General features: G+C 39.6%; 1 protein-coding gene across 1 annotated transcript in view; it reads left to right on the plus strand.

The window, feature by feature from the left end:
- Positions 1–22060, plus strand: part of PYGB (glycogen phosphorylase B) — a 107448-nt gene that overhangs the window by 68681 nt on the left and 16707 nt on the right. Inside the window, exons 8-14 of the mRNA XM_063443707.1 lie at positions 2783–2926; positions 6852–6944; positions 9599–9745; positions 11174–11337; positions 13068–13182; positions 13661–13762; positions 19380–19527. Coding sequence (XP_063299777.1) covers positions 2783–2926; positions 6852–6944; positions 9599–9745; positions 11174–11337; positions 13068–13182; positions 13661–13762; positions 19380–19527 — 913 coding nt within the window. The remainder of the gene's footprint in view (positions 1–2782; positions 2927–6851; positions 6945–9598; positions 9746–11173; positions 11338–13067; positions 13183–13660; positions 13763–19379; positions 19528–22060) is intronic.

The raw sequence follows: 22060 nt of genomic DNA on the forward strand, positions 1-22060 counted from the left end.
AGCTCTTTTGAATTCCGAAACCGGCTGTGGCCCCAGAAGCGGCCACAAGGGACACCATACTCGCCTTTAAAAACGGGACTGACAAATCGAAGGTCCTCACGGCAGTCCGAGGTAAAACCCCCATACGATTTGAAAATACCAAACTAACCTTTTATGCCGACCTGTCCAGTGGAACTCTGGCGTGGCGCAGGTCTCTTCGGCCTCTCACCTCCACACTCCAGCGCAACAACGTACCTTATCGCTGGAGGTCCTCGCACACGCTCCTGATACAACAGGGTGAAACGACGCACCAAATCCACAGCATGCACGAGGCAGCGGCCCTTCTCCGAACCCTGGGTTTACCACAGGACTTACCCGCCACCCCGAGCCACAGCTGGGATCCAGCAAAAACCGCCCCTTTCAGACCACGGAGCACCACGCCGGTTACCTACGCCTCAGTTACCACTTAGATGGAGCCGAAGGGCGTACCTTCCATGCTCCGCAATACCAAGACTGACAACAAGACACAGGCTCTGGAACAGGCCTGGGGTGGGAGGAGAACTTCGCTCTCGACGAGCGACAGGGACCACCGAAAAGGACCACACAAGTATGTTAAACAGAAGCCCAGCCGGGACACCGGTTAACTTTCTAACTCTCTCACTCTGGGATATGGCTGCAGGCCAAAACGAGCCGCTGAACTGAGCCTCAAATTCAAGACGGCTGACCCAGCAACATAAAAGTGTAAAGACATGACAGTTTGTAAGCGAGTTTGTTTTGTTAAAAGTCCAAGTTGTAGACCAGTTTAACCATAAGCAATAGATAGCCTTTTGAAATATTAATACATGTATTTGCTAAAGTTCCGTTACCTACTATATAGCTACATAATTAACTAAGCCTGGTTACGTTACAAGCTCCAGGTTAGAGCTGATGTTCTATAAATACCTGTCCAAGCCTATCTACAGCTTACCCCTCTTGCCTGTGAGATGGCGATATGTTCCATTCTTTTCACGGACTGTGCTCCTAGACAACCTGTTATGTATACTGTAGTCGTAATATGTTACTAGCTAGCCCTATCTAAACCTAAGCCCAACCAGCAATGTTTTATTCATGTATTGCCTAGCATGATGTACTCTAAAAATTGATGTCAAGTATACCCTAACACAAACAGTAAGCTCTGTTCAGCCTGTTATTATTGACAGTGTTAATGTCAACATTGTGCATACATCCTTAATAACATCGAAGGGGCCAACCGTGTCAGCTATCGAGACATTCCCGCACTGGGCATAGGCTGAAGAGCCCGTTTCCCTGACCCTCAGCTGACATACCTTAATCTAAATTGTGCGGGCACTTTCCCCCGATGTCACTATATCACACTAGTTTACCCTGACGTCTAATTTAGTATCTAGCCCAAGTAGTTAATGTACTCTCTTTTATTTAGCCTGGAGCAACCCCTGCCACCGTTATGGCTTACTACCCAGCCAACTTTAACTACTTCTCATAAGCTGGCGCATTCTTCGGACATATAGGCAGACTCTAAGTTTACCTAAGAAACTAGCTTCCAGTACTGCAGCAATTCCTTTCAATTGATCATATTACCTTTCCTTTTTTCTTTTTTAATGCTTGTTACCAGTGGTCTCATATTTTGTTGAATCTTGCTACAGCATAATCACTTATATGTCTAGATGTTAAAGCGATGACACACTTAAGCAACAAGATCTAGATAGGTTCCCTAGGCATGTTGACTTCGAGGGTTGCAGGGTTAGCCAATAATTGTACTACTAGAAGCTGAGACATATAGGCTTTTCATATAACCAAGTTTTTTCTTCAATATTATATAAGATATAGCAACGCCTTTTAGTCATGCTCTGAGAACCATGCCTCCACATAGAGCATAATAAGCCTGACATCTAACCCTACCCCCAATGTCCTAGTTATGTACCTAAGTTGATAAACTCGTGACTCCTACACATACCTACCTAGCATATTGATAATGACCTTAACTTATGTCTGAACGACAAAATCAGCGCACTATTTTGTTTTACACGTATACCTAGCTCAAATGCCGAATTAGCCATGTTGAACGACAGTTATCTTGTTGCATTTTATTTAATGCCACGCTGACGATACAACTGTTTAACCAAGCTTGTTAAAATTATAAAATTTGTGCAGACTCTCATGCCACTGTTATGCCAATGTATATCTTGCAATACGCTGTTGTGGCGTCTGTTGATTCCTTGTACCCACCTGCACAGCAAAAATAAAGAAGAGCACAATGCAGGTCTAATAAATTAAAAATAAAACATAAAAAAAAAAAATATATATATTTTAGTTTCATTTTATTTTTTAAATTTATTAGACCTGCATTGTGTTCTTACCAAAGACGATTCGTTAAAAACGTTTATCTATTATTGTCACCATTTTGTCCTGCGACGAGAAGTTCAGATCTGTTTGTTTACATCTGGCTTGCAGAAGTTTATTATGGCTTTCTTGAACCTCTCGGTCTATATTTGCTGTAGTGTGCCTCACAGCTCCCATTGTATGTATATAGCTGGTGGATGGGGATCACTGTTGCCTTCTGTTTGCTGAACTGTTAACTTTTTCTAAGGTTAGAAATTAGCTGCTTGCTTATTTATTTATCTGTAGTAAAGAAAAAAAAAATTTGACGCAACAAGTGCAAAGTGATTTCCATGCAATGATTTTCAACGTGGTTTTACAGCTTATTATGGAATGGCCCCTGGTGATATACAGGATGTTTCACACTGAATGTTTTGGGATTGTCTGCTAATATGTTACTCTGTCTTAGTTCTTTGAAGGTAAAGAGTTGCGTTTGAAGCAGGAGTACTTTGTTGTAGCTGCCACGCTTCAAGACATAATCAGGCGATTCAAGTCTTCCAAGTTTGGATGTCGGGATCCGGTTAGAACAGCTTTTGATTCATTCCCAGACAAGGTAAAATGCTTGATCTATTATTCATTCTTTAATCCTGCATAGGGATATTCACAGTCCAAAAATACATTTAATAATGCTACTATAAAACACATCTGTTATATGAGTTCAGAGGTACTTGGTATATTCTGAGGCTTTCACTAAACGCAAAATTGTACATTTTGGTTTAATTGAAAACATTCTGCAAGTCCGCTGTTTACCCAATTCAAATATGATTTGCAATGCTCCTTTTCAATTTGCCAAGATTTAGTGGAGAACCCTCTGGTGTCTGCATTACATTTTATATGTTTCTGGGCAGTCTCAAAGGGATCATTTGGGAATAGACGTAGCCAATTATAAATATTAGGAAAGAAACCATGAAATCTTGTGAATGAAGTTATAGCATTACTTAGCAGCTTAGCAGTTTGTACACAGAACTTCATGACTGAATGTAAATATCATATTAGCATTATAGAGTAGAAAATTCAGAAGCTTATTGAACAGTTTGTAAAATAAAGATTTGTGAAAAATAAGCATGATTTTATTTTTCTATGGGGTTCTGGAATGGGGCAGATTAAGAATACATCCTGGTGCTTTAGTCGCTGTTGACTAAAGAATGATGGGAGTTGTAAATCATAGTAGCTGGGATGCCAGGATATTGCTTGTCCTTTCTACTAAAGACTGAAACCCCAATCAAAGTGTAGGTTGGACTCTGCAGTTTCAGGTATTGTGTACATTGGCAGAGTATGATGGGAGTTGCAATTGGAATGGCAAGGAACAAGCACTCAATCTAATGTAAAGCATCACTTCCATCATGCATACAAAACAACAAATACATTGTGTGGTGAGAGCTGGTGTGCTGTGTAGTTTATATATACTGTGATAATAGGACGATTCTGTACCATTTACTCATATTCACTTTTCTTATCATGATCGACCGAAAGATATTTGAAACTGGCTTATCATTTTCGCAGCAGTCAACAGAGATAGAACGGAAGCAGCTTTTTAATCTGTACCTTGCATTTCCTGCTTTGCTTGTCATCATAACCTTCAATATAACAGCAAAGCAAAGATACCAAGCCATCCTGATAGCTACAATATAGTTTATAGTGCGAACATTTACTCATAAAATCTGTACATTCGTTTACAAGAAATCAGAAATGTTCATGAACAACCCACTCTTGATCATCCAAGCTGCTTACACATATGTGCATCAACCTACATACTGCCTGTCCCCTTGCTCCTGTTCCCTCATATTTAATTAACACTCTGTCTCCTTCTCTTGCTCTGCTCCTCACTAAAATATTCAATATCTTCCTCTCCTGGTATATTTCCTTCATCTTTCAAGCATGCAACAGTAACCCCAATTCTTTAAAAAATATATATATATTTTTTTAAAAAGCCCAACCTAACCTAAACTAGCCATTCAATCTCACGACCGCTGTTTGCATCCAAGATCCTTGAGTGAGTTGTGTACACGAGATTGAGAAACTTCCTTCAATCCAACTCTCGGCTTAACCCGCTTCAGTCTGGATTCCGCGTTTGTCTCTGTCGAAAAGGCTCTGACCAAAGTATGATATAATTTATGCAAAATCCAATGGTCACTACTCTCTCCTGATTATCCTTGCCCATTCTGCTGCTTTGACACTGTTGAACATCAGCAACTTTATCTCATCCTCCTTAATCTCTGTCTTCCAGCACTGTTCCAATGTTTCTTTGGCTCTGCCTCTTCTCTGCAACCACTCTCTCTTCCCCACGATTCTGTCCTTGGTCTTCTCTGGCCTCCAATATCCTTTCTATGTGGATGAAACACAAATCTAACTGTCCTCTCCTGATCTCTTGCCATCCCTCTTGATTGGTTTCTCTGACTGCTTTTCTGCTATTTCTATCTGGATGGCTTCTCACTCCCTTAAACTTAACCTGTCCAAAACAGAACTTCTTGCCTTTGCCCACTCAAAGGTTTCTACTCCCGTGTCTGTCTCTCTCCATGTTAATGGAACTAACATCACCTCTATTTCCCAGGCTCACTGCCTAGTTTTTCTCTTTGACTCGAACCTCTCCTTCATCCCTCATGTCGAGTCGATTGCCAAATCCTGCCGTTATCATCTCAAAAACATAGCTTGCATCTTCCTGTCCACCTGTACCTCCCACATCTCCACCCTCTGTCAGTCCCTACATCGGCATCCCATACAGTAGAGAGCTTTAAAATTACATTTAAAATTCTTGGGGAGCAGGGGGGGCAGGTCTTTCCCTATCCTAACCCTTGCCCCTCTCCGATAGGCATTGGCTATATAAATGATACTCCCACTCCACTCCTGCATCTGTCATAAAAAAAAAAAAACTAAGCCATCATTGAAGACTATTCTAGCAACCTACTTTTCTACCCTTCCTTTACCTTTTGTGTTATTATACCCCACTCTCTCTAGGATTGGCCCTCAACCCCCTCTGTTCCCGTGCGTCTAACTCGTCTGGTTAAAAATACTTGTCTGTGACTCTAACATGTTGTTGAAAATTGCACAGACCTGCGAGTCTATGCAGAAATGACCTTATTTTCCCCTTATATCCAGGAAATAAAAATTATATTTACAAAAAAAAAAAAAATACTTGTCTGTTATCCCACCCATTGTACAGCACGGAGGAATTTATTGGTGCTTTTTAAATATTAGTAAAAATTGTAACGGATTAACGGTTTTATTTAAAGGGACACTATAGTCACAAAGATCACTTAACAGCTGAGCATAAGTGATTATAGCTACAGCAGAGGGTAGAGGAATAGTAGAGATGAATGCAGCTTCCAAGACGATTCTCACCAGCAAATAGAATATTCCCCAAACATGAGTCTAGACTTCATGAAGGGTGTAACAGGAATCATCTTTATTGAAAAAAGGCTGGCTTTTATGAGAAATCCTCCTGCAAGAGGACCTCCCACAGCAAACAAATACATTGACCAATCATTATACAGTTTTGCACTAATACACGCCTTCCCTCTGCCTGGGAGATATTGAGATAAGTTAAGGAATAAATCAATTATCTCCAGGCAAAGGGCACACAATTTCCCCAAAAGTTAGAACACCCCTTTCCCCACCAGTTATCCCCAGCCCCGATCTGGGGGACAAACATATCCAAATTTCACCCAGATCGGTTCAGAGGTTCTTAAAAAGTGTGGAAGTCATGTTTTACCGACCACACACGAGGCTCCTGCCCAAAACAGTTCCACGAATTCAGCGTGTGCGGTCGGTCAATTAAGAACAAGGCGAAAAACGAGCAAAATACCGAATGGATCCTCCTGGCTCATAGGAGCAATTGTTCCCCTTGTCTGCACGAACATAACTACCGAATGCCGCTCTTCTGGCTGTTCGGTAAGTAGGAGAAGCCGGCGTTCAGTAGTTTCAGCGGTGGTTCGTGAGGTTGAGTGTCCAATTTTAGTTCCAGACACTCGACGACCAAGTCCCGCTGACTCCCCTCGTGCGAACAAGATGGCCGCCGTTTTCTTTTCCACGTGGCGTTCCGCTATACGAACAGCGGCCGCCCAGGGAGCACTTAATCGACGGTTCTTTTGAACTTAATGAGCCAGGAGGGTGGTCAGTGTTCGGTAGTTTCAAACTACCGAACTAATATCCAATATTCATACAGTGAATGGGGGAAACAAACGACTACAGAAGGAAATGTCAAATAAAAGTCAATTTTCTTCACAGGGGATATTTATTCCACAATTCCAATCCTGTCCACACTTTAAACAAGGCACCTCCAACTATACTCCTGTATTCTGAACTACAACTCCCACAATTCTTTAGCCATCTATTGCATGCAATGACTTCTGGGAGTTGGAGGCTATCAACATTTTGGGGACCAGAGCTTGAGATCCCTGCTTTACATCCTTTCATTAGAAAACACTGATGGATTTCATAACATGGAAGTAATTTTGTGACCCAGTCTCTTTGTTAAACAGGTTGCCATCCAGCTGAATGACACACATCCTGCCCTTGCCATCCCAGAGCTCATGAGGATCCTGGTTGACGTTGAGAAATTGGATTGGGACAAGGTAATTTGGTGATATAATGATGGCTATTAATGTGTTATCTAAACCCGTATCTACAAATTCCACATACAGAGCAATGTGCCTGAGCTGAAGCCGGCAATGATAGCACTTTGAGTTGATAAATTAAAGGCATATAACAATACATGCGCGAACTAATATTTTAGTGAGCATGGTTGTCATTATGAAACAATTATATAGCCACATAGCCTTTGGAATAGAATTACAGGGCCTTACTAGGAAAACTGTTTACTACCGTGCAATTTGTAGATTATTTTCAAGGTGGATTTTCTTGCTAGGAAAGATTTACATGAAGAGACTTTTTTTTTTCCTCCAGCTTTTAATCAGTTTTTTTATATTTTTCCCAACACATTTTTTTTGTTTTATCTCAGACTATAATGAATCCCTAATTGTTGCAAAGAAATCTGTCCATTTTCATGCAACTGTGTGTGTATATATATATATATATATATATATATATATATCATTATATAAATGAATGTTAAATTACAGCCAATCCTTACACTCCCATAAAAATCAGTGGAGCAAGCAATATATATATATATATATATATATATATATATATATATATATATATATATATAGTTAGTAGTAGGCCTCTCGTGACGTAAAAGATACAAAATGGATGGCCGTCTCGGTTGAGGCCCTCTCTAATGACTCCTAGTTGAGTCTATTGAGGCTCTGACTATGAAGTGGCCCGGGGTTGGATCTTCGTGGTGAGGTGGGGAAGAAAATCAAATGGCTGATGCCTTGGATGGACTGAATACTAATGAACTCAAGCCAGTGCCTCCAAGCCTGCTATGGAAGGGAATGACTATGACGTAGTTTGGAAATGGGCTTATATGTTGTACTTACCTTCTCACGAGGCAAGAATTGTCGGGATATAACTGGTCCGTGGCAGGTAAGTATACCTATGTGGTGATATATTCAAGGGACTAGTGAATACCATATAGACTCGGATGTTGTAATAAGCAACCTAACCTATGAAAGGTAAGTGCTTGCTAACTATAAAATATCCTCGTTATACCTTAACAGGGGTGAAGAAACCAGATAAGACATGAAAAGTGTTTTCTTTTTTAGTTTGTCAATTAACGGATACAGTTGAAGGATCTAAATGTAAAGCAATATACCAGTCAGTACCTTAAATACATAAAACTACTTAACAACATGGCAGACAGGTACTCGAGTCATGGCGTGTATGGTGATGTGAATTAGAATAGATAAACATGTGACTGAGTCATAAATAAACCATTGTAGGGATAGTGTAAGGTAAAAATCCTACACGTGACTAGGGCAGGGTTACGTGATTAAGGTAGATACAAGAAAACCTGGCTTTGGGCCTGGCTTCAGGCCAAATAGATGGCAATATGTACCTGAATATGATGTGCTCTCAGAAGCAGAAAAAAGCCTTTAAAGAGAGCCTACTGTAACGGATGAGAGTCAACAAGAGTTTGAAAACAGAAACATAATAGGCAGGCTTAGGGGAGTCCCAGGAAATAACCTGTTTGAGAACATAACCATGGCCACAAACTTCCCTGATTACCTGGTAGAAACAAGTAGTATGAGAACAGCCGTAAAAGACATGGCATATCCAACATACTAGCGTGTACAGAGGTTCTTTATACATATACGTAACCCCTAAAGAAGCCAAGCAGTTAGACCCCACATAATACTATACAACAGAATGACTACTAAATTGATAAAACGTGAATAACAGCAGGTTAACACTAAATGACGTAAAGTTATTGGAGCGGTGAATAGTAAGACACAAACGCGTTCAATACTCTATAACAGTATAGAATTCCGTGTGTAATGCACCTGACCCTGCATGAGGCTAAATAGGTAAGATCCCACAATAAAATCATATCAAACTGTTAATGGGGACAAAGAAAACAACTCAAAGGAACTATCCAGCCTTCTGAACAGCGCAAATTAGCGACCTATAGCATCTATATAGCGACTGAGACTGAGCAATGACCACGGAACAAGATTGTAACAACAAGATATGTGTTTAGTAATGCGTGAAAATATAAGGGCATGTATTGGCAATGTGAGTTTGCCTCAAGAAGGATGGCTAAGCTTGTTGGGAGTGAGAGCCCAGTCCAGCTAGAGTATGTGTGAACTGAGCAGCAAGCAGCCGCCTGGATAGGGTGGAACTAAGTGGCCGCGAGGGCCGTTACCTTGACGGGCTTAACGAGCCCCTGGAGGTGTTACAGGTGGAGGGGGGTGGGGAGACCATTAGTAGCTTCCTCCGGTGAGATCCCTAGCGGTCTCGGTAGCAGTGCGGCGCTGGCCGAGGTGATGAGGTAGCTGGAGGGGGTTTACTATTACAATTTCAGACGGAAATTTCAGAATTGCATAACTGGTTTACACCTTAGTAATAGCTAAAATGAATGTGCAGGAAACCCCAAATTTGCAGACTAATTACAGAAATAGTAACATAATGGAAGATTTGAAATAAACCATGCAAACAGCAGGAAAATTTTTAAAACAATCTGTATATTGTAAATTTAGAAGCAATCTTGCAGTACATCAAATAAACATGATGATTTAATTCTTTGAATGGTATTAAAATGATTAAGATCTATGGAAATGCTGGTGAAATACCACTGACTGTGTTAATGTCAATTTCTCCCTAGGCCTGGGATGTAACTAAGCGAACCTGTGCATACACCAACCACACAGTGTTACCCGAAGCCCTGGAGCGCTGGCCTGTTCATCTTTTTGAGAAACTGCTCCCTCGCCACCTGCAGATTATCTACGCCATCAACCAAAAACACCTGGATGTAAGCCTTGTGTAAAGATTTAAAGGGCTATTCAATAAAGTGTGAATTGCCAGCAATGCAAAGTGAATTGTATATTTTAGACCAAACTAGTGGGAAAAAAAATAAAAAAAAAATCTAAGGATTTTTCTTTTCCTAAAATCTGACACTGTTTGAATTCTTGACAATGTACACTTTAATGACTAGCCTAATTTATCTTTAAACAATAGACTGTCATATAATCCTGGTATAATCCCCATATTTTCTAATTGTATGTACTCTAGTGCAAAATGGATAGCAGTTGAGGACTCGGAGGAGTAAATTGTATATAATAAGATACTCTGTCCATTCACATTTCTCAGTTTGCTTGACCTGGGATGCATTGCAGTATGTCCCAGTGGATTGCTTTCAAATTCTGATGTGGCCTCCTGTGAATGTTGTAATGTAACCTTTACATTGATTTACTTTGTTGATACTTTTGCTAGCACAATGTTTCTATATCAATGTATGTGCACATTGAATATGAAGGATCGATGACCTAAATAGGGTGGGAGGTATATATTATGTAGGGGAATATGGACCCTTATTGGTTTTCCATGCACAGTTTAAATAACTCTTACGTGTGCCTGGTTTCATTTTGTTTATATCAATTACCATTGATAAAGAGCATTTATTTAGATACATTATTTAGAGTAAAATGGCCCATGTTGTTCCCCTGCAGCTATGAAGCTGATAATTGGCCACTATTTGTAGTGTAAACCTAGTCAAATCCAAGGGGTATATTTACTCAACTGCATGTTTTGCTGACATGACAATAGTCTGAGAAGGTTTGAACATTCCGACCATGAAAATCTCCTCAACTCAGCACAAGTTTTTTTTATTTTTTATTATTATCTTTTTCAGCTTGAATTATTATTAATTTGAATTATAATTTTCTGTCAGATTACCACTAGTAATTAGCATTTATAAATCCAATGTGCAGGCAGAGCTGGCACTGTTACCGAGCTACAAATCCAGGCAGGTGTATTATTCATTAGTGTGACATGCCAGGATTCAAGTGAATTGCAAATATTAGGCCACATTAGCCTCACTCAGCATTTGTTATCTGGATGTTATGGGAGCTCTAATTTGATAGCTGGAGAGCTTTCCCTTTATTTAAGATGAGCGGGATTGGGTAAACTCCTGTTTTTATCTCCCTGAGGCCTTAACCCCACATTTGGTATTCTTAGATCATATAAAATTAGGTGGTAGCTAGCTTGTACTGGTTTACACATCAGTGCAATTAATGGGAACTCTTCTGTCAGGTCTTTGCTAGGGCAAATAATTTCACAATTGCAAAGTGCTGGAACCCGGGGGATTTGTCACCAGTCTCTAAGTATATAAGACATCACCTCACCATTCTAAAAGTCTTACATGCTTTGTTTTTCTTCTTACTCTTCTCCCAACACCCAGGAAGTTGCAGCCTTGTATCCTGGTGACTTTGATCGTCTTAGAAGGATGTCCATTATTGAAGAAGGCGACTGTAAACGAATTAACATGGCTCATCTGTGTGTGATCGGGTCTCATGCCGTGAATGGAGTGGCCAGAATTCACTCAGAAATTGTTAAAAATACAGTGTATGTATCAAGGGAGAAGATCTTCTGCACCTTGAATGCTATTTATAAAGCACCAACATATTCTACAGCACTGTACACTAGATATAGTTTAAAAAAAAAAAACTGTAGTTGCAACAAGACATGGTGGACATACAGGAACAGAATGTGCTGAGTGTCATTTTTAAACATGCTAGCCTTCTAACGGGTGGAATGCCCAACTATTTGCTCTTGATCATTGTAACTGCAAATCTCAAAATCTCCAACATGCCGCTTGGAGTAAGAGCCATTAATTAACCACAGCTTTAGACACATTGGGGTGAAAGTATTCTCTTGATTTAAAGTACTAAAAGTGGGGGAATCGCTGTGGAAACCACTGGAAGCAGCATGCACATTCCATTGGTTATTTTTCCCTTTTTAAATATTTGCACCACTTATTAGAACAGAACACTTTAATAAATCTCCCTGTAGTTTGTAAAACCAGACAGATTCATTTGTATCGTATTGTGACTGTAAAAACAAGAGCCATATTATAGAACGGCCATTAAAGGGACAGTCCAGTGCCAGGAAAATAAATCGTTTTCCTGGCACTGCAGGTCCCCCCTCCCATGTTGCAGAAGGGGTGAAAACCCCTTCAGTGACTTACCTGAGACCCCAGCCGATGTCCCTCGGCGGTGGTTTCAAGTCTGCCCAGGCTCCTCCCCCACCGTCATTTGGCGGGGGCGACAGGTTGCGCATGCGCGGCCGCCAGCGGGGGAGACCGATTGCGCATGCCCGCCAATATGTCGCGCGCATTAGACCTCTCCATAGGAAAGCATTGAAAATGCTTTCCTATGGGGTATTGAGCGACGCTGAAGGTCCTCACATAGCGTCATAAAACCTGTGCTATAGACCAGGAAGTGCCCTCTAGTGGCTGTCTATTAGATAGCCACTAGAGAAGGAGTTAACCCTGCAATGTAATTATTGCAGTTTATGAAAACTGCAATAATTACAGCTGCAGGGTTAAGGGTAGTCGGAGTTGGCACCCAGACCACTCCAATGGGCAGAAGTGGTCTGGGTGCCTGGAGTGTCCTTTAACGAGCATTTAATTTTCTCTTATGTACTTCAGATTAAGTTATTTCTTAGACAAGGGTGCCCTTTTAACCCAGACTTGGATTTTACAAGACAGACGATTATCCAAATGGAAATACTTTAACAAATACACAGCCCGCTGCCCTTCACGTGAATGGTTCTATACTAAACCCTGTAAAGTATGTTTATACTTGAGTTTCTCTTTCCCTATTCCATTACCAAAGCATGCAGTGTTCTCCAATTTTACAAAACTGTGCAATTGTGTAAAACACTGCAGTAAAATTGGTTGTTGAAAGAAATGAATGATTTTCCATTACTACTATCTTTCAACAAATACAACATTCCACACAAAAAAAAACTATTCTAGCTTAGCCCCGAAAAAGGATAAAAAATAGCAAAATGTGTCCAAACAAAACATGCAGAACATAATACATATAGCAAAATGTAAAAGAAAATAGCACAGTGCAAACAAATTATATAGAACCATGTCAACAGATGAGCTCTGATTGTCTGCAAGCAATGAGTCATTTGAGAGCAAACTTGGAGTTTTGTCCCAGATTGCACATGGCCAATCAATATAAAATACTCAAGAGAGTGAAATAATTAATTATATCGTATGGTCTCACGCAGATACAACGTTATTTAACTTGGCCTCAAGTTTTTATTTTATTTTTATTTTACAGCTTTAAAGATTTTTATGACTTGGAGTCCACTAAATTTCAGAACAAGACTAATGGTATCACTCCTAGAAGGTGGCTAATGTTGTGTAACCCTGGCCTGGCTGATATCATTGCAGAGGTGAGGAGTCTTGCCACAGCCCAGGCTGTCAGAGGGGTTTTATATGCTGAACAGTTCACTTCTTAATACATAAACCCCAAAGAATGTGCTGTTTTATTGTTATGTGGTCCCTTTACTGGTATGTGCGCTGGCTGGATGGAATTTTAATGAGGATTCTGTACTTAGAGTATCAGTACATTCTATGCTTTTCACACAGCTGGTCATAGTCATTTAAAGTGGGATTTAACTTTACATGTTAACATTTGTTTCCATGATATTCCTGCCTGAGCAGAGCAAGCACATCATGCATTCTTTGTAGATACTTGCTGTTTATACTAACTACAAATGATTAGAAAAGGGGTCCTCGACCTCATCAATATGTGCCCCAGCCAAACAAAACTTTTTGTTTACTGTTAGTTGATGTTGACTTATGCATGTTATCAGACTTTTGACATAACTAAGCACACTAGATAAGACCTAATTTGTATTTTCTTTGCAGAAAATTGGAGAGGATTTTGTGACCGACTTGAGCCAGCTGAAGAAATTGTTAGATTTTGTGGATGATGAGAGCTTTGTCCATGACATAGCTAAAGTTAAGCAGGTAAAGTGCTGTGTTACTACAGGAAAGCAGTGATTGGTTCTTGATACATGTTTTAAATATTTAAATCCCCCGCACCTCCTTCCCCCCCCACACACACACACACAAGAAAGGTATTTGGCCTTGATATTGACAGAATAATTAATTGCCGTAATATCTGTTTTGCTATCCAGTTATCCACATGAGAATCTTTCATTAACTAATTGAATAGTAAATTAAAGGGACACTATTGGCACCAAGAACACTTCATCTCATTGAAGTGGTCTAGGTGCAGTGCCCCTGTCCCCTTAACGTAAAACATTGCAGTTTCAGAGAAACTGCAGTGTTTACATTGCAGGAATAAGAAAACCTCTAGTGGCTGTCTTCTGGCTTCTCACGGACGTTATTACGCTTTGCCCTAATGTGCGCGTGGCTCTAGACTGAGAAATCAATCCAGACTGAGTGACCTCAGTGCTGGAAACAGGTAAGTGAAAAAAGGGGGTTATTATTCCTTTACACCTGAGGGAGTGGGGATTGGGTAGTCTTTTTGTTATAGTGAGAAACATAGAAACATAGAAACATAGAATGTGACGGCAGATAAGAACCATTCGGCCCATCTAGTCTGCCCAGTTTTCTAAATACTTTCATTAGTCCCTGGCCTTATCTTATAGTTAGGATAGCCTTATGCCTATCCCACGCATGCTTAAACTCCTTTACTGTGTTAACCTCTACCACTTCAGCTGGAAGGCTATTCCATGCATCCACTACCCTCTCAGTAAAGTAATACTTCCTGATATTATTTTTAAACCTTTGTCCCTCTAATTTAAGACTATGTCCTCTTGTTGTGGTAGTTTTTCTTCGTTTAAATATAGTCTCCTCCTTTACTGTGTTGATTCCCTTTATGTATTTAAATGTTTCTATCATATCCCCCCTGTCTCGTCTTTCCTCCAAGCTATACATGTTAAGATCCTTTAACCTTTCCTGGTAAGTTTTATCCTGCAATCCATGAACCAGTTTAGTAGCCCTTCTTTGAACTCTCTCTAAGGTATCAATATCCTTCTGAAGATAGGGTCTCCAGTACTGTGTACAGTACTCCAAGTGGGGTCTCACCAGTGTTCTGTACAATGGCATGAGCACTTCCCTCTTTCTACTGCTAATACCTCTCCCTATACAACCAAGCATTCTGCTAGCATTTCCTGCTGCTCTATTACATTGTCTGCCTACCTTTAAGTCATCAGAAATAATCACCCCTAAATCCCTTTCCTCAGATGTTGAGGTTAGGACTCTATCAAATATTTTGTACTCTACCCTTGGGTTTTTACGTCCAAGATGCATTATCTTGCACTTATCCACATTAAATGTCAGTTGCCACAACTCTGACCATTTTTCTAGTTTACCTAAATCATTTTCCATTTGGCTTATCCCTCCTGGAACATCAACCCTGTTACATATCTTAGTATCATCCGCAAAAAGACACACCTTACCATCAAGACCTTCTGCAATATCACTAATAAAAATATTAAAGAGAATGGGTCCAAGTACAGATCCCTGAGGTACCCCACTGGTGACAAGCCCAAGCTTTGAATATACTCCATTGACTACAACCCTCTGTTGCCTGTCACTCAGCCACTGCCTTACCCATTCAACAATATTGGAATCCAAACTCAAAGATTGTAGTTTATTGATAAGCCTTCTATGTGCAACAGTGTCAAAAGCCTTACTGAAATCTAGGTAAGCAATGTCTACTGCACCACCCTGATCTATAATTTTAGTTACCGAATCAAAAAAATCAATAAGATTAGTTTGGCATGATCTCCCTGAAGTAAACCCATGTTGTCTCTGGTCTTGAAATCCATGTGTTTTTAGATGTTCAACAATCCTATCCTTTAACATGGTTTCCATCACTTTCCCCACTACTGAAGTAAGGCTTACTGGCCTATAGTTGCCCGACTCCTCCCTATTACCTTTCTTGTGAATGGGCACAACATTCGCTAACTTCCAATCTTCTGGGACTACTCCTGTTATCAATGATTGGTTAAATAAATCTGTTAATGGTTTTGCTAGTACACCACTAAGCTCTTTTAATAGCTTTGGGTGTATTCCATCAGGTCCCATTGACTTATTTGTCTTTACTTTTGACAGTTGAAATAGAACCTCTTCCTCTGTAAACTCACGTGTAATAAATGACTCATTTATCCTTTTTCTTAACTGAGGTCCCTTTCCTTCATTTTCATCTGTAAATACCGAACAAAAATATTCATTGAGGCAGTCAGCTAGACCTTTATCCTCATCTACATACCTTCCTTCTTTTGTTTTTAATCTAACTAATCCTTGTTTTACTTTTCTTTTCTCATTTATGTATCTAAAAAAAGTTTTGTCCCCCTTTTTTACTGACTGTGCTATTTTCTCTTCTGTGTGGGATTTGGAAGCTCTTATAACTTGCTTAGCCTCTTTCTGCCTAATCTTATAGGTCATTCTGTCTTCCTCACTCTGGGTTTTTTTATAATTACTAAATGCTAACTTTTTGTTTTTTACTATTTTGGCCACATCTGCGGAGTACCACAGTGGTTTCTTGAATTTTTTGCTTTTACTGACAAGCCTAATGCAATTTTCTGTTGCCTTCAGTAGTGCAACTTTTAAATAATCCCATTTCTTTTGGACTCCATATAAATTGCTCCAGTCTGATAATGACTCCTTTACACATATTCTAATTTTAGAAAAGTCTGTTTTTCTAAAGTCTAAAACTTTTGTTTTTGTGTGGTGTGACTCAGTCACTGTTCTTATATTAAACCACACTGACTGATGATCACTGGATCCTAAACTTTCACCTACAGTAATATCTGATACCAAATCTCCATTTGTTAACACTAAATCTAGTATGGCCTCTTTACGAGTTGGCTCCTCAACGACTTGTTTTAGAGACAATCCCAGTAGGGAGTTTAGAATAGGTGTGCTCCTGGCACAAGTAGCTATTTTTGTTTTCCAATTCACATCAGGAAGATTAAAGTCACCCATGATGATAACTTTCCCCTTCATTGTCATTTTAGCTATTTCTTCAACTAGTAGATTATCTAACTCTTCAATTTGTCCTGGGGGCCTATAAATCACACCTACACGAGTTACTGTGTGATTACCAAATTCTAACGTAACCCAAACGGACTCTATGTTCGCCTCACTAACCTTTATTAGGGTAGATTTTATGCTATCCTTCACATACAGGGCCACCCCTCCCCCTTTCTTGCCTTCCCTGTCTTTTCTATATAAAGAGTACCCTGGTATTGCTATGTCCCAGTCATTTTTCTCATTATACCATGTCTCAGTAACAGCGACTAAATCTACACTATCAGTTGCCATTATTGCCACAAGTTCATGGATCTTATTCCCTAAACTGCGAGCATTTGTAGACATGACTCTAAGCTTATCATTTTTAACACACTTGCTACAGGCACCTTCTGTCCTTGTTTTGGGGGACAATTGGATTGATGTTTTATCACCCTTTTGCCCCCCCCTCCTAGCTTAAAAACATCCTAGCAAAACCTCTGAACTGCTCACTGAGAACATTTGTTCCCTTTTGAGAAAGATGCAAACCATCTTTTTTGTACAGTTTATTTCCATTCCAAACAGAGCTACCATGAGCAATAAAGCCAAATCCTTGCTCCCGACACCATTCACCAAGCCACAAGTTAACCCCTTAAGGACCAAACTTCTGGAATAAAAGGGAATCATGACATGTCACACACGTCATGTGTCCTTAAGGGGTTAAAGTCCCTAATACGCATCCACCTGTCGTTCTGAGTGTTATGCACAGGCAGAACTTCAGAGAATGGCAGTGTGGAAGCAACCTGCCGTATATCATTGGCAAAAACACTAAAAACTTCCTTAACCTCTGAAACCTCATTGCAAGCCAAGTCATTTGTCCCTAAATGGACAAGTACATCCAATTCCCCTTCCTGCTTTGCTTGCTTAACAATATTACAGATACGTCTCCTGTCTTTGTGAGCAGTAGCTCCAGGAAAACACCTCACAAGACCACCATTGTCCATCTCCACACCTCTTATGATGGAATCCCCCAACAACAACTGCTTTCTATTAGGCCTCACCATAGTCTTCAAGCCTCTCTGCACAACACCACTAGCCTCAGTGCCTCTCTGCACAACACCACTAGCCTCAGTGCCTCTCTGCACAACACCACTAGCCTCAGTGCCTCTCTGCACAACACCACTAGCCTCAGTGCCTCTCTGCACAACACCACTAGCCTCAGTGCCTCTCTGCACAACACCACTAGCCTCAGTGCCTCTCTGCACAACACCACTAGCCTCAGTGCCTCTCTGCACAACACCACTAGCCTCAGTGCCTATCTCCAGGACACCACTACACTCTGAAAGTGCAGAAAATGAATTATGTAGAACAACAGACTGTGCAATATGCCTTTTATCCACAACTCCAAGTCTACCAGATCCTACAGTAATCCATCTGCCATTCCTAGTATGTCTCTGCGGCAATGGCTTTGCAGCAGTTCCAGCCTGAATTTGTTTACCAGATAATTTACAAATCTCAGACTTCAAAAATACAATCTCCTGCCGCAAGATAGAGAACTGTCTACAGATTATACAACAACCAAACCTCCAAAAAGTGGAACGTGAAACAAATGCAAAGCAACTATTACACTGAACTAAGTCTGCCATTCCAATGAGGCGAATAATTTAAATCAAACAAATTTTACCTTTTTTTTTATTTATCCTCCTGAATACCTCAGATTACCTCCAGTTTCTCTCCAGAATATCTCCAACCACACACACACTTAGAAGCAACACTCTCCAGAATATCTCCAACCACACACACACTTAGAAGCAACACTCTCCAGAATATCTCCAACCACACACACACTTAGAAGCAACACTTAGATGAAGCAACCAAGCTCTATTAGCCAAGCTAATGACAACAGCCCTTATATACTCCTCAAATCACCTCCCACTAGGAATGTTTAACACCTGGGCAGGCCTCTGCTTATTAGCAAACAATAGCTAATTTACACAGCAATCAATAGCAAGTAGCTACCTAATCCAATCAAATGCCTTATAATTACCAACAGGAAATCAAACCTTGTGCAATCAGTAACCTTTTCCTACAGATGAATCTTACCTGTAACAGTAAAAAAGAAAACTCTTAGCACAACTCTTAGACAGTTGAAGCTTCTGTAAAACTCTCCAGAATATCTCCAACCACACACACACTTAGAAGCAACACTTAGATGAAGCAACCAAGCTCTATATGAGAGGGATACTATAGCATTAGGCATAGAGTTTTGTACAGTATGGCTAACGCTATAGTGTTCCTTTAATTTAAAAAAACAAAACAAGTTTACGGTTTAGTAAGTCTGAGACACTCCAGGAATGTATTTAGTTTTTCTACTTGAATTTTGTATTATTTTTCTGCTCCCTATCGCCATCTACAGCTCTGTGGCTATACTTTCATCTTGCAAGCCATCATTTTGTTCCCAAGTCTGTTTTACTTGTACACTAGTTACTCCTAATCGGAACCCTACTTTTAACATAGGGAAGCTTTCTAACCAAGTGATTAAAAGGTTACTTATTATAGTCCTCTTTCACTTTTTATATAATTATTTAAACGTACATTTCAGGAGAATAAGCTGAAGTTTTCTGTTTACCTGGAAGAGCAATACAAAGTGAAGATCAACCCTTCTTCCATGTTTGATGTTCAAGTCAAGAGAATCCATGAATATAAAAGGCAGCTATTAAACTGTTTACATATCATTGCAATCTATAACCGTAAGTACTACATAGGGGAATTATATGAATTAATTGTATAATTATGGTGAATTATTTTATATGGGCAGTAATGGATCACATATTTTAGAAAAAGATGTGAATACTACTATTTGAATGGTTAAAAAAAAAAAGTTAGAAAAGGATTAGAAATAGACAAAGTGCCTTCTGATCGCCATATATCGCTATCTAGTAATAGGCATATACACATTAATAATTTTAATAATAAAATACCCTTTTTTAGAGATCGTACTTTCCTTTATTGAATGCAAAACACACAGAAATATTCACAACATAAGTTTCTGTCATATCAAGCTACTTAAAGAATTTTACATCTTACTCTGGTCCGTTTCCAAGTTCATCCCAAGATCTAGGAGGGCCGATCGATTGGTGTTGTATCATAATATTGCACTTTAAAACTTCACAGAGATCAAAAAAAGTATTAAAAAAACCAAAATCTACCAAATCAAAATAAGTAAATTTTAATTACAGTTAAAAAAAAAAATAGACATGTGCACAGTGAACAATGTAACTATTATCTTTAGGTTTCAAGACCAGGATCCACTAACTAGCCAGAATGTCTGTAAATCCCAACTTTAGCACAGATAACGTATTCAGGGGATCAATCATTTTCATTGAGAACATATGTACCAGTAGAAATATCCTACTTTTATGGTTTTAAGGACCGTATTGGTTTTGGGGAGAGGGGGCATCTACTGTCATTAAAGGAGTACTGTGCATCATAGATGTCTGAACACATATCCAAATTCAGGATATCTAATTTGTGATATTGGCAGTTAACATTAGTAGAAACGGTGTTGGAGACACTCCTGAAATAGTAGACATGTACTATTAAAATCTTTGAGGTTTACTCCCTGTAGTGTTTTTTTAATTAAAATTGTAAATATTCCTTAGTCAGTCTGCTCAGAATTATACCCTTACTTTAATTACATTCATATAGTCTACTTCAGTTTACTGTTATAATCCATATAAGCTCTGTTATATTACAGTACCATAGAGGTCAAATAAAGGTTTAACACACATCATTTGCCGTTTATTGTTGATCTCCTTACCATAAAAGACAGAGCAAGATATTAAATCATACAGTACTGTGATCCATCGGAAACGATTTTAAAGAAAACATATATTTTTTTTAAATAAATAAAATAACAGTTATTTAGACTGAGTCAATGTTTGTGTGTTTATAGTCATATGGAAGACCTCAAAATTGTGGGAATTGACCTCGAATAAAACTTGTATACAGTGAAACTGTCCCATAGGGGACTTTTTCTTATAATAAACAAAGCTAGTTTAGACATCCTGTAGTTCTGACGAAACTCTCTTGTTAATTTTGTTGATTGTCTGTGAACCCTCCCACATCCAAAACTTAATATATTAATCTTGCTGAGAGTCTAGTGATTATATTTAGTTTGTCAGATCAACCAAGTAAAGGAATTTAGGGTGGAAAACCATTTTATAGAGCCTTTTCAGAATACAGCTTACAGCATTACTACAAATAAATACAAAGCTCATTTAGAAAGCAGTGCTATGTACCAGCTTTGTTCAAACCTAGAGTGTGGAGCATTTTGGCAACGTTTTAGTAACCAACATCTGTCCCTCCACTCACTTTTGCCAAAAAATACCCCATCCCCAGGTGACTAGGGGTCCCCAAACCCATATAAACTAAAGCCCTACCTACCCCCCTCACCCTAAAAATAGTGGGTGGGGGGGGGGGGGGAGGAGAGAACAATAAAACTAAACTACTGTAAATAGAAAAAAATAAAATAAAACATTTACCATTTGATGTTTTCTTTTTTCAGTCCCCAAAAAAGGCCAAATTAAAATTCATAAAGCCCGTCTAACTTAAAAAAATAATAAATAATTGCTCTGATATGTAAATGATGAGCCTTACAGGTAACCAATTGGGTAAGGCTCACTATTTACCCATCAGAGCACTCTTATTGGTTGACTTAAACCAGCCAGAGTGATCTGAGTCAAATTGCAGCGTATGGGAAGGCTTTATAAGCCCTTTTCTGCCCTACGGAGCTCAGTCTGCGCGGTGCCCTCCCTGGGTGAAGATGGATTCATTTTTTTTGCGTCTTTTTTTTTTTTTTTGGCGCTCAGGTCTTTTTTTATATATAAGTTTGACGGCTTTATGGATTTTAGTTTGCCCTTTTTTGGGGCTGAAAAAAAGAAGGTTTTAGAAAAAAAAGTGGGTTTTTTTTGTGTTAAAATTTTTTTTATTTAAAGGTATTTCATTTTATTGCCCCCTCCCCCCCCCCCTCACTATGGTTAGGTTGAGGGGGGGGGGGGGGGAGTAGGCAGGACTTTTGTTTATTTTTTGGGGGTGGGTGGTGACTAGGGGCTTGGCCCCCACCCATCACCCCCCCCCATTGTCTTTTAGGGCCCTCATCCGCTGCTCATGGGTGGGTGCCGGGGAGGGAACAATAGGTACCACCCCGGTCATCAAGGGGGACCCTATGTCCCTTATTTAGTTGAATAGCCCCCACTCACAGGGCATGGGTGGGGATTGGGG

This window comes from Pelobates fuscus, chromosome 2 (assembly GCF_036172605.1).
Source record: "Pelobates fuscus isolate aPelFus1 chromosome 2, aPelFus1.pri, whole genome shotgun sequence".
Lineage (NCBI taxonomy): Eukaryota > Metazoa > Chordata > Amphibia > Anura > Pelobatidae > Pelobates > Pelobates fuscus.